The following is a 14,142-nucleotide window of genomic DNA, read 5'->3' as shown; positions in this document are numbered from 1 at the left end:
TGTGTTCTGGCTGTCCGCTGTAAGCGTGCAGACAGGAAGAGACACCGCCGCCGGCAGACGGCTGATTCTTTTCTTTTGTTTCGGAAGGCAAGTGCGGTGGCCCATAGGACCATCCGTACGGCTAAACGTGAGTGTTGGAAATCTTGTGTTTCCCCCCATTACGTCCAAAACTCCTCTGCCACAGATCTGGAAGCGTATCCAAAAGATTGCGGGTAAGTTTGTTCTCGATGTCTCGCCATTCCTTCACCTCCGTAGTACTCTTGTGGTGAACCCGTTGCAGGTCGCGACCAAACTGGGTTCCCACTTTTCATCTGTTAGCTCTGGTTCTCATCTTCCTCATTCTTTCCTTCTTCGTAAGCCTGTTCTTGAATCTCGTCCTTTAGATTTCTGCATCCATCTCAGACTTCCCTATAATGATCCTTTCGATCCCTTCTCTCCCTCTGAACTTCAGTCTGCCCTGGCCCTCTGCGGTTCTACGTCAGTTGGCTCCAATGTCATTCATTGTGAGATGCTTCACCATCTCCCTCCGTGAGATGGTGAAGCTACCGTCCAGCCCAAGTGGCACATGTCCAACCACTTGAGCTGGACGGTACAGCGACGGTCTTGCTTCATGTAGGTCGGCGTTCAATCTCCGACCGTCCAAGTGGTTGGGCACCATTCCTTCCCCCCTGTCCCATCCCAAATCCTTATCCTGACCCCTTCCCTGTGCTATATAGTCGTAATGGCTTGGTGCTTTTCCCTGATAATCCCCCCCTCCCTCCGTGCACGTCTCAGTATTTACTGAGTCTGAATAATCGGGTCTGGGAGTCGTCGTCAGTCCCCTGAGGACTGGCTCAATGCCATTGTCCTCCCTGTTCAGAAACCAGGGTCTCTCAGAACATACCCTAAGGACTTTTGCCCTATTGTCCTCACAAGTTGTGTCTGCACACTCTTTGAACGTATGGTTAACGTTCGTCTGATGTGGTTCTTAGAACACTATCATCACTTCTACCCTTCTCAATTTGGTTTTCGCAAGTGCAGCAGCACAACAGATGCCCTGGTGAACTTGGAGGTCTATATTCGTACTGCTTTTGCTGTGAAGACCTCCGTTGTTGCCGTATTTTTTTAATCTAGAAAACGCTTACGACACCACCTGGAGATATCATATTCTGTCCCAACTTCATTCTTTTAGCCTTCGTGGGAATCAACCTCTCTTCCTCCAAAGCTTCCTCTCTCGTCATTCCTTTCGAGTGAGGCTTGATGCCACCCTCTTTGCCCCTTTTAGGCAATATGAGGGTGTACCCGAAGGTAGTGTTCTGAGCATTACTCTTTTTCTCGTTGCCCTCAATGGTCTTCTTTCCTCCCTTCCTTCTGGCGTCTTCTCTGCTCTCTATGTCGACGATCTTACTCTTTGTTCTCGGGGTGAAGATTCGCCTCTCCTTTACCGGTGGCTTCAACTTGCGATTGATGCCGGGTCGTCTTGGGCTACCGATCATGGCTTCAAGTTATCTACGTCTAAGACTTGTGCTATGACTTTTAATCGGAAGCATGTCGTTCTTCGTCCCTCTTTGTCACTTTATGGTCATCCTTTTGTGTACAGGGATTCCGCTAAGCTTTTGGAGGTTAATCTTTGACACTCGTTTGTCATGGTCGCCCCATATATCTTACTTCCAAGTTGAATGCTCTAAGGCCTTTAACCTCCTTAAGGTTTCGTCCCTTACTTCTTGGGGAGTGGATAAGCGCACGCTCCTCTCTTTACATTCCTCTCTTGTCCTGTCTAAACTCGATTAAGGTTGTCCTACTTACTCGTTCGCTTCTCCTTCTACTCTTCGCCGTCCTGATGCTTTGCACCATACTGGGTTACGCCTCAGTTTTAGTGCCTTTCGTTTGACTCCCATCCTCAGCTTGTATATTGACACTGGCTCCTTTCTGTCCAGGACCGCCGTGATCGCTACTGTCTTTGCTATCTTGCGCGGTTCTTGCACATCCTTCCTCTCGCCTCTGTCGTGCTTTAACTTCTACTCCTCCTGTGGCTCCAGTTCCTCTTCAGCACCTCCCTTTTTCTGTCCGGTTATCTTGCTTGCAAGATTCTCTTTCGGTTTGTATTTCTAATATTTCTCCTTGTATTGTTCCTTCCTTGATCCCGTGGAGAGTCCCCCCTTCCAAAATTTTGTACGTCCTTGACCTGCATCACAAAAGCTTTTACCCCCTACTACGGTTCTGAAACGCCTTTTCCTTGAGTACTTTTCTTCACACTCCCACTCCATTTCTATCTTCACCGAAGGATCTAAGTCTGCGGACGGTGTAGGCTACTCTGTTGTTTTCCTGACCACACTTATATGTGTCGCCTACCTCCTGAGACTAGCATCTTCACAGCAGAACTTTATGTTATTCTATATGCTCTTCGTCTCCTGCTTTTTCGTTGTCAATCCTCCTTTGTGACTGTAGTTGACTCTCGTAGTGCCCTCATGGTTCTATGGTCCTTTAATACGGTCCATCCGGTGATCATCGAGATTCCACATTGGCTGTTTCTTATCTCCAGTAAATTTAAATCACTAGAGTTTTGCTGGGTTCCCAGCCATATTTGTGTTTTTTTCAATGAGCGTGCGAATGCTGCCACTAGGGAAGCTATCCGCTCTTGTCCCATCTCCCATAAAGGTATACCTTATTCCGACTTTTACCCAGTTATTCATTCTTCCATCCTTGCCCGTTGGCAGGGTTGTTGGACTTCTGTTGTTGGTAACAAACTGCGTACTCTTAAGCATAGTGTGTCCCCATGGCCTTCCACCTACCATCGTAACTGGCGATGGGAAACGGCTCTAGCAAGGATGCATATTGGCCATACACGCTTAACTCACGGTCACTTAATGGAGCACCACCCTGCTCCTTATTGTCCAAACTGTATTGTCCCTCTTACAGTCGTGCATATCCTTGTTGACTGTCCTGACTTCCAGGACGAGCGTGTGTCTTGCTTTCTGACTGTCCCTCACGATCACTTGTCTCTCGATAGAATTCTTGGCGAATCGGATACTTTTGATATCGTTCGCCTTACGCATTTCTGTTCTCGTATTGGCATGTTTGGTGATATTTAGTGCCCTCTGATTATTCCACACATTTGATGGTGCTACATAGCCTTCTCGGTTTGGTGCCTTCTTTTGATAATTACTTACTCCACCGTCCCCTCGTCCTCCCCACCATCTCCCACTCCCCTGTCCCCTCGTCCTCCCCACCATCTCCCACTCCCCTGTCCCTTCGTCCTCACTATCATTCCTCCCTCCACCGTCCCCTCGTCCTCTCCACTCATTCCCCACTCCCTCATCCAATGCGTTCCCAAATGATCTGATGTTCCCATCAGAAAATTGGGAATATCAAATGATCTGATGTTCCCATTACTGAAATATAAGAAAAACAGTTTAAAAAACGAAATGAAAAAAATGAAAAAAATAAAAAAAAATAAACTATACCTTTTTTTTAGATATATACAAGTGTTGTTACGTTCTTGTACAGCCACTATTATGCGTAGCGTTTCGGGCAGGTCCCTGGAATACGACCCCCACGAAGAATCGTTGTTACAACCAAGTACACATTTTACTGTTGAGTTAAACAGAGGCTACAGTTAAGGATTTGCGCCCAGTAAATCCTCCCCGGCCAGGATACGAACCCATGACGAAGCACTCGCGGAACGCCAGGTGAGTGTCTTACCACTACACCATGGAGACTGGTAACATTTCATTTCATTCATAAGTTTGTCTTATATATATATATATATATATATATATATATATATATATATATATATATATATATATATATATATATATATATATATAGTAGGTTTATAAAAACACGCACCTATTCGAGTGCAACGTTGTGTCAAAATTTCAAAGCAATCGAGGTTTTGAAGATTTCCCTCACATGAAAAACACATTTTCTCTAAAAAAGCATGTTTTTTTCCGTCACAGATGTGACATCTATATAGTATGTATATAAAACCCCGCTCGGATGCGAATGGAACGTTGTGTGAAAATTTCAAAGCAATCGGTGAAGAACTTTCGAAGATTAGCGATTTTGAACAAACGAACATTTACATTTTTATTTATATAAATTATATGATTACAGATACGTGTAATGATTATATATATGTGTGTGCATTACACATATGTGTATGTGATTGCATATATGTCTTAAGTATTGATATTAGGGAAGTGGGTGGTACAAAATAGTGTGAGTTTGAAGCACAAGGTAGGAAACTATGAGGATGAAATTAGGAACTTTTTGGTTTTACTTTTGAACAGGACATGGGTTGGACAATTTTTTAATTCATCAGGGAGTGAGTTCCAAAGACTGGGCCCTTTTATTTGCATGGCGTGTTTGCACAGATTTAGTTTGACTTTGGGAATATCAAAGAGATATATATTTATATCTGATGTGGTGCTCATGGGTTTTATCACACCTATCAAGGGAAAAGTTTCAGATCAAGATTAGCATTTAGGAACAAGGTTTTGTACATGTAGACAGCACATGAGAATGTGTGGAGTGAGTGTATGTTTAGCATGTTAAGGGACTTGAACAGAGGGGCTGTGTGTTGTCTGAAGACAGAGTTTGTTATAGTTCCTATAGCAGATTTTTGCTGGGTGATGATGGGCTTAAAGTAATGTGCAGTGGTTGAACACCATGCACAGATACCGTATGTAAGATAGGGATGTCTGTAGGCATGGTTGACCGTTTCCCACTGTATGGGTATAGGGACATAGGTGACTGCCGTGACCATGGCTATAGGAATTCCTTAATAATCCAAACAAATCTCTCCCCTTCAATGAGCTAAAACCTTCCAACTATATATACGTTTCATAACAAATATAGAAATGTGAATTTCATGCTCTAAAGTGGGATGTTTAATGTAAACAGTACCGCTGAGCGAGTGCCGACGATGAGGAGGGTGGTCTCCCTTGGCACCTTGTCCAGCTCCAGGTTGGTGGCCTCTGTACGCCGCCTCCTGGCCTCCGTCACCGCCACCTCCCACACACTCAGGTTGCTCCCGCCACCACTCTCATTGCCTGCTTTGGTGTTGGTGGTGGCCTTGGTGGCGCTGGTGCTGGCCAACCTGGTGTTGCTGCCCGCTCTGCTCACGCTGCTGCCCGCCCTGCTGCTGCTGCCCGACCTCATACCAGCACTGTAACAGAAAGTTGATTTTACATATTCATACATAAAAACATTGATTGTAACCATGATATATATATATGTACTTCAGCCTATAGTTTAGACCTATTGTCTTGTGTATGATCCTCTGTCCTGTGTGACAGTGAATACCAGCATTATCCTCACTTTAATAAGACTTAATTGATTAGGCAAATTTGTAATTAAATTTTATCAATAAAGATATTAATAATAAAAAACCGCAACAAGTGCCACACTTGCCACTCAGCAGTAAGGATGAAAGGCGCACAAAGTATGCACAGTAACCAATTCACGTTTCACTCATTAACCATGAGACTCACTTTTTACTTACATATACTCGCGCAATAAAACAGTGCTGGTTATGTATTTATCATAAATACATAATCATCACTTTTTTCTTCCTTAACACTAAATATATAAAGATTTACAAGGTTCTAACATTACATTTAGGGGCCTTAAGCAAGGGTATTAGAGCAAGTAAAGTAACTTTTTGACCTTGTATATTGTATTAACCCTATCTTAAGCAAGTCTATAACACCGTTGCGAACCCTCTCTCTATGTAGCCTATTCGTTCTATGAAATCTAAATCTATTAATAAGGCAGCTAACCCTAGGAATCTCTGCGATATAGCCTCTACAAGGGAAATGAGTTTCATTCTATCATTATTTACAAAATCTGAAATGTACAAAGAAGCACATAGAACAGGCTAATTAAACGTAGCCTAATACGCCACATTGTATCAAATAGAAATAGAAACACAAATCAGATTATAATATTCAATACATTTGTACGGAATTCTCTCAATTAGAATGATGCCCTGCACTCACATACCACAACAGGTGATTTATCTTGGAAAAGTATTATTTTATTCAATTTATATATTTATATTGTGACGATAATCTCCTTCAAGAGATTGAGCCTGCTCTTCCCTCCAAAAATTACGTCTTCACAATTATATAAAAAGACTATGGAAGAAATGTCCAACAACGACAACAACACCAACACCAGCAAGGCTTGCAAGGGTGAGCAGAAACGTATGCAGCCCGCCACCTGTTCGGACCCAAATCACCAAACTACCCGTTGATCGCTACGGCTCCGCTGATTGGTCGCCGGTCTGGCTGCACCTGCACTCGCCCCCCAATACTACCCGATGTCTGGGGTCGCCCCAACATCAGTCTTCAGAATGTTCCGTGCTTTCGTAGCCAGCACACCTCCCAGCTAGACTCTAGAGTGTACTGAGAGAGGTGGTGGCTTTAAGCCAATATTCCAGCACCTCCCACTTACTGTTGTATTGCACTTCTTGTTATTTTGCCTTAACGTAACTTTTCATTTTGTCATTTAAGAATTCTTATTATTTTGATTCATTGATTTTATTATAAGTATTTGTTTGTGCATTATTTTCATGTTTTGATTTATTTAACGTAATTAAAATTTCATTGTTAAAGTTTACTTGTGTTTTGTGTGTCTTCTCCTTACCTTACCACAGACGAAGTTCCAGTTTTTTCTATTTTTTTTTTATAACTATGTGACGAGGCCATACCCCTAGCCTTAAACAGCCGAACACCAACGCGTTACCGTCACAAGTTATATGGGGGCCTGTCCTAGGAGCCTCACTCAGGTACTGGTGCCAAGTGGTAATTTATGGTAAGCGTATTTAACTCTGTTAACGTAGCTTTACTATTTTTCATTCAATTTCATTTTTTATAAGGTGCGGTGTATTGTGCATTACGAGAGTAACATATAGTGAAGGTGAGACAACTTTGGATTACGTGGTGACTGTAGGCCTCAGTCATACTCTTAATTGGTCATCTCTCCCTCCATGTTATTACTCGTATTTACCATCTATGTCCCTTGAATATTTCTCATTCTGACAGATCATCATATTGGTACCCTGGTACTGTGGTCTGCCCCGGGTCAAGAGTACCCAATCTTCTGCAATCTGACTGTAGGAGGACAAAGAGGGCCATAGTTCCTCTAGCTCGAACTTTAGTTGCTGAATTGGGACCTCAGCAGCAGTTCTCGTCACCAGTTGACACCTCGCACCCCTACACGTCAGTCAGAGATGATGATACATACAACGGTAGGGAATTAGCTTATTTTTTCAGAGCACAAAAGTTCGCTAATTCTGTAAGTATCATATTAAATTCAGTAGGAAAAACTTGCTTTATGTCCTATAGAGACTTGGCAAGGTATGCCTACATCCTTGGACTACCAATTTTACTTTTGAAGCATTTAACTGTTTTCGAAACTTTGTTTCATTTGTTAGTAGGATTTTCTTGCCCTTATTCTCTTACATGAGTACCGGGTACAAGATTTCCTGCGCCCTTGATTTAATTTAATCATTTAATATCTTTCACTTAACGTTAATTGTTAAAGATCACACAGGATAGGTACCAGTTGCCACGTTGTCCTGTTTCTGACATTTCATTATTGAACATTCGTGTACCTTTATTTGCTAATTTCACCATGTTTCGTCTCCAAACTTTCCGTGCAAATCCAGCAGGTGAAATAGGGACTTTAAGTCGTGCCAAGAGGACTGAACTACAAACTCTTGCACATGAGTATCAACTAGAAGTTCCCTACCAAGCCAACAAAAATGACCTACACAACCTGTTGCTGGATTACTATTTAGAGCAAGGTAAGATAGACTCTGAAACTCATGAAACTTACTATATTGCAGATAAAACTGATTTGGCAACGCTGAAACTCAAACTAGAGCTGGCCAAGATTGAACGTGAGCAGCAAAGGGAAGCCCGCGAACAGCAAAGGGAAGCAGCTGACATACGAAGGGAAGAAATCACCCTCAGAGAACGTGAAGCTGCCTTGAGGAGAGAAGAACACGAACGTGGACTCGCCCTCCAGGAACGTGAGGTTGCACTACTCCAGGAGCGGGAACGAGTACAGCTTGAAACCAAACGACGCGAGTTGGAGATGCAACGCGAACATGACAAGCAACAAGCGACTCTGGCTCTAGAGTGTCGTCAACGGGAATACACGTTGGAAACTTCACACCTCGCTCAACGCCAGCAAGCTACTGCCAATCTTCCCGTCAGTTTTAATATATCACATGCAAGTAAGTTAATGCCATCCTTTGTAGAAGCAGAAGTTGATGTGTTCTTTACCACCTTTGAAACCCTTGCTAATCAACTCAGTTGGCCTGTCGACCAATGGGCCACACTTCTCAGAGTCCATCTTACAGGTAGAGCTGCAGTCACACTCAGTACTTTGGCGTCTGAGAATGACTACTACACTCTGAAACAAGCAGTGTTGGACGCCTACCTCCTCTCTACTGAAAGTTATAGAAGGAAATTTCGTGACCACCTGAAGGCAAGTACCACTACCTTCCTTGAGTTTGCTAACACGAAACGGAGGTATTTCATGAAATGGCTGGAAGCAGCACATGTCTCTACTTTTACAGAACTCGTCAACCTGATGCTTGTTGAAGAATTCTTGAGACGTGTGCCGCCTCCCGTCCGCCTCTACTTAGCAGATAAAGAAGAAACCGACTACCTGAAGTGTGCTAAGTCGGCTGACACTTACAGCCTCATCCACCGGCTGACACCTGAACCATCCTCCAGTAAGAAGTCGTGGTACAGTTACGAGAAGGTGAGCCCCGATCAAGCTGGTTCACAACTGTACTGCAAGTATTGTAGACTCTATGGACATACCATAGACAAGTGTGGTAAGTCTCAATACAAGGGAACCACTGACCAACAACGACCCAAACCAACTCCTCCTAAGTCCGGTAAGCCTGTGATGAATGTTGGTGTTGATGTTAATGATCTTTCTCTTTTCAGTAACCACCTGTATACTGGAACTGTCTCTGCCAACGGTTCAAATCCGGAGGGACGTTTCAAATTGAAGATCTTGAGGGACACAGCGGCTCTACAATCGATCATCTTGAAGTCGGCTGTGCCCAACATAGTCTACACCGGGGAAACGGTCTTCATCACTGACCTCACTGCTACTACTCCATACCCTCTCGCCAGAGTCCACCTGGATTGTCCCTACGTGAACGGGGAAGTCCAAGTCGCCGTCAGGGAAAAGCCTTTTCCCATGCCTGGAGTGCAACTTCTCCTAGGCAACGACTTGGCAGAAGACCTGCAACCAACCAACCTGATCGTCATGGACAAACCCCAGGTGTGTAACTCTGTGCCAAGTAACCCTATTCTTGAGTATGTTCCAGCAGAGGTTCAAGAGAGTGAAGTTTCTCCTCCGGTTCTCGTGACCACCCGTGCACAAGCCGCACGTCCACAGCCAGCTGACTCTACTGCTACCGCTGTCCCTCAAGACCCTCAGAAACTACCCCCGCATCTGACCAAGTTGGAGTTCCGTAAGTTGCAGAGGGAAGATCTTACTTTAACACCATTGTTTTTTCAGGCTGAGACTCAACCCGACAGTATTCCTGGGTTCTTCCTAGAGAACGACTTGCTCTACCGCCGATATAGACCCAGTAAACTGAAGGAGGAGGACGATTGGGCCAACACCGAACAACTTGTGATTCCCACCAGCCTGCGGCCCACTATTCTACACCTGGCCCACGGATCATTCTCCCACTACGGCTTCAACAAGACTTACCATGGGATTCGTCAAGACTACTACTGGCCAGGTATGGTAAATAACGTCAAACAGTACGTAAAACAGTGTCATACATGTCAGATGGCAGGCAAACCGAACGTCTCCATTCCCAGAGCACCACTGATTCCCATACAGGTGCCTGCGGAACCTTTCCACAGACTCATAATAGACTGTGTTGGTCCTTTACCTCGGACCAGTTCAGGTAACGCCTACATCCTAACCATCCTGTGTCCTACCACCAGATTTCCCATAGCAGTTCCAGTGAAGAACATCACGGCTGCTACGGTTATCAAACATCTACTGAAGATCTTCACTCAATACGGATTTCCCAGGGAGATTCAAAGTGACTGTGGCACCAACTTCACCAGTGATCTCTTCAAAAGAACACTGGAGGAGTTCAACATCAAACAGGTATTGTCCAGCCCCTATCATCCTGCTTCACAGGGTTCTCTTGAACGTAGTCATCAGACCATCAAAGCACTCTTGAAAAAGTTTTGTAGTGAAACCTCAAAGGATTGGGATAAGCAGATTGACCTAATAATGTGTATTTTCAGAAGTCTCCCCAATGAGTCCCTAGGAGTATCTCCTTATGAGATGCTCTACGGCCGTAAGTGCCGTACTCCCCTTAAGGCTTTCAAAGACTCTCTCAGAGATGCCACCTTCAGTGAGCATCAGAATGTGCCCCAGTTTCTTCAAAACCTTCAGCACATTCTAGAGAGAGTCCACCGCTTTGCCCATGATAATCTATTGAAAGCCCAGGTGAGAATGAAGACTCATTACGACCAGACCAGCAAAGTAAGAAAATTCAAGCCGGGAGACTTCGTCCTTGCTTATTTCCCTATCCCAGGTTCACCTTTACAAAACAGATTTTCAGGACCCTACTGCGTCAAAGAGTGCAGGAATAATAATAATTATGTGATAGAGACTCCAGATAGGCGGCGGAAGACCCAGCTGTGCCACGTCAACCTCCTGAAGCAATATAATGGTACTCCTCCCACTGTCTTGATTAACTATTCCACATTCACAGAACCCTACATCCACAGTGAGACCTTCCCAGCTTCTCCTCCCGAAAGCACTGACAAGGAGTCAGCGCTTTCTAATTCCGAAATCCTTAATGATCTTCCCAAATACTTTCAGGATAATCATAGTGCACCTCTCGTCAAGATCTTCAGAGAACATCAAGAGTTGTTCAGAGATGATCCCCAAGAGTGTAATGTTACCCAGCACGACATCCAACTGCTCCCCGACACCCGGCCGATTCGTCAACCCTTCTACCGAATCAGCCCGAGCAAGAAGGAAGTCATGCGTGCTGAGGTGCAGTACCTCTTGGACCATGGACTGGCTACACCTTGTGAGTCCCCCTGGGCCTCACCTTGTATCTTGGTGCCCAAACCCCAAGGTAAGGTGCGGTTGTGCACCGACTATCGAAAACTGAACTCTGTCACTGTCAAGGATGCTTACCCCTTGCCAAGGATAGATGACATCCTTGATGCCATTGGTAGTGCCCAGTACTTGTCCCAAGTGGACTTGCTTAAGGGGTACTATCAAGTGTGTCTAACGGAGCGCGCTAAAGAGATATCTGCCTTCATCACTCCTTTTGGACTTTTCAGATATGAACGCCTTCCTTTCGGACTATGTAATGCCCCGGCCACCTTTCAAAGAGCTGTCAACCGTGTCATCCAGGGCTTGGATAACACATACGCCTACCTGGACGATATCGTCGTAGCCTCCAACTCCTGGAGTGAACATCTGCTCCAGCTGCGACGTCTGTTCTCCAAGCTCCTGACAGCCGGCCTCACCATCAACCTGGGCAAGTCCACTTTCGCGAAAGGTAAAGTGCGTTATCTGGGTCATGTTATTGGGAGTGGCAGCATAGCTCCGTTAGACTCACACACTCAAGCTATCCTACAGTATCCACAGCCTACCACCAGGAAGCAGCTCCTGCGCTTCCTTGGTCTTGCCTCTTACTACCGTAGGTTTGTGAGGAATTTCAGTACAGTCGCCACACCTCTAATTCTATTAACCAGTCCCAAGCAACGGTATAATTGGACCATGCAGCAAACCGTTGCTTTCGAACAACTCAAATTCCTCCTCTGTTCTAACCCCATTCTCGCCTCTCCAGATATCACCAAGCCTTTCGTCCTTCATGTCGACGCCAGTGGTACCGGCGTTGGTGGTGTCCTGATGCAACTACGAGGCGAGGAGGTTCTACCTGTCAGCTACTACAGCTACAAACTGAAACCACACCAGAGGAACTACAGCACTATTGAAAAGGAGCTACTATCCATCGTCCTGAACCTCCAACACTTCGCTCCGTACCTACAAGGCGCCAGGTCTACCACCATCTTCTCAGACCACAACCCTCTCCGCTTCCTACATCAAGCCCAATTCACCAACCAGCGTCTTCTACGATGGGCTCTGTATTTACAAGACTTCAACCTGGAGATCCGCTATATCAAGGGTTCTGACAACACCATAGCCGATGCCCTCTCCAGAGTTTATGAAGTAGAAGCGACTCCATCCATTACTCCACCACATAACGACGTACTTCTTCCAGAACCGCAGGCTTCGGGGGAGAGTTGTGACGATAATCTCCTTCAAGAGATTGAGCCTGCTCTTCCCTCCAAAAATTACGTCTTCACAATTATATAAAAAGACTATGGAAGAAATGTCCAACAACGACAACAACACCAACACCAGCAAGGCTTGCAAGGGTGAGCAGAAACGTATGCAGCCCGCCACCTGTTCGGACCCAAATCACCAAACTACCCGTTGATCGCTACGGCTCCGCTGATTGGTCGCCGGTCTGGCTGCACCTGCACTCGCCCCCCAATACTACCCGATGTCTGGGGTCGCCCCAACATCAGTCTTCAGAATGTTCCGTGCTTTCGTAGCCAGCACACCTCCCAGCTAGACTCTAGAGTGTACTGAGAGAGGTGGTGGCTTTAAGCCAATATTCCAGCACCTCCCACTTACTGTTGTATTGCACTTCTTGTTATTTTGCCTTAACGTAACTTTTCATTTTGTCATTTAAGAATTCTTATTATTTTGATTCATTGATTTTATTATAAGTATTTGTTTGTGCATTATTTTCATGTTTTGATTTATTTAACGTAATTAAAATTTCATTGTTAAAGTTTACTTGTGTTTTGTGTGTCTTCTCCTTACCTTACCACAGACGAAGTTCCAGTTTTTTCTATTTTTTTTTTATAACTATGTGACGAGGCCATACCCCTAGCCTTAAACAGCCGAACACCAACGCGTTACCGTCACAATATACTCCCAGGAGCGGAGACGAGGAGAATCCCAGCTTTACACTATATAATGGCTCTCGTCTATATACAGTGAGGACGTTCTATAGTCTTGGGAAACGCCAAGTTTTCCAAGTTTCCTACCCCAGCCAGTTTCATAATATATTGCATGTATTTATTTGATACAATATATGTTTCGATTACAGTGCCGTGTGTGTGGACCTCCACATATGTGATCACATGTGATCACGTCATATGTAAACATGAGACATTGGGAGTCTCCTGCCGCTCCCTAAAGTGTGGCTGCCCTGTACTTTCTTGCAACGCTCTGTAAGCCATCTTGCACCTTGTGCATTTTTTTTTTTGCAGTTCATCTTCCTGGTTACATAGTAGTTTTTTGCAACTATGTGTACCATAGTACAAAGATTAACGTAATATATGATAGTAGAATTTTGAAGTATTCTCTTTATTGCCCGAAAAAATGAAGCTAAAATAAAATTATATATTTCTAGGCCTAGTATAGCACACACACACACACATATTATATATATATATATATATATATATATATATATATATATATATATATATTAGTATATTTTGGTAGCAGTCTTTCCTGTAGACATATATTATTAAATATGACCGAAAAAGTAAGATTAATAATTCTAACACGAATTTTCTCTATCTTTCTTACATTTCTTTTCACTGTTGGTGGTAATTCAAAGATCAATTCTCCAAAATTCATTTTTATTTCTAGTCTGAGGCGACACTTGAGCGCATTTCGTAAAACTTATTACATTTTCAAAGACTTTAGTTTACAAACACACAACTGAAACTGAATAGAGCTTACACATCTTCGAGGTTTATATCTACATTTGGGTGAGGTGGATGAGGTGAAAAAACGAACTTTCAACAATGGGTATTCAATGGGTATTAAATTCAAACACAAGACAGAACACGAAACAATGGGTATTGAATGGAAGTAATTGTAGAAAGCCTATTGGTCCATATTTCTTGATGCTTCTATATTGGAGCGGAGTCTTGAAGTGGGTAGAATATAGTTGTGCATTAATTGGCTGTTGATTGCTGGTGTTGACTTCTTGATGTGTAGTGCCTCGCAGTCGTCCAGCCGTCTGCTATCGCTGTATCTATCGAT

The 14,142-nt window shown here is 44.1% G+C and overlaps 1 protein-coding gene across 3 annotated transcripts in view; it reads right to left on the bottom strand.

The window, feature by feature from the left end:
* The window catches only part of LOC123751403 (cytoplasmic dynein 2 light intermediate chain 1), a 191,427-nt gene that overhangs the window by 54,213 nt on the left and 123,072 nt on the right, over window positions 1-14,142 (bottom strand). For all 3 annotated transcript variants that reach the window (XM_069326253.1, XM_069326254.1, XM_069326252.1), the window contains one exon: window positions 4,891-5,152. In XM_069326253.1, coding sequence (XP_069182354.1) covers window positions 4,891-5,152 — 262 coding nt within the window. The remainder of the gene's footprint in view (window positions 1-4,890; window positions 5,153-14,142) is intronic.

The sequence above is a fragment of the Procambarus clarkii genome, chromosome 18, assembly GCF_040958095.1.
Source record: "Procambarus clarkii isolate CNS0578487 chromosome 18, FALCON_Pclarkii_2.0, whole genome shotgun sequence".
Classification (NCBI taxonomy): domain Eukaryota; kingdom Metazoa; phylum Arthropoda; class Malacostraca; order Decapoda; family Cambaridae; genus Procambarus; species Procambarus clarkii.
This window is presented reverse-complemented; position numbering and strand designations above follow the sequence as displayed.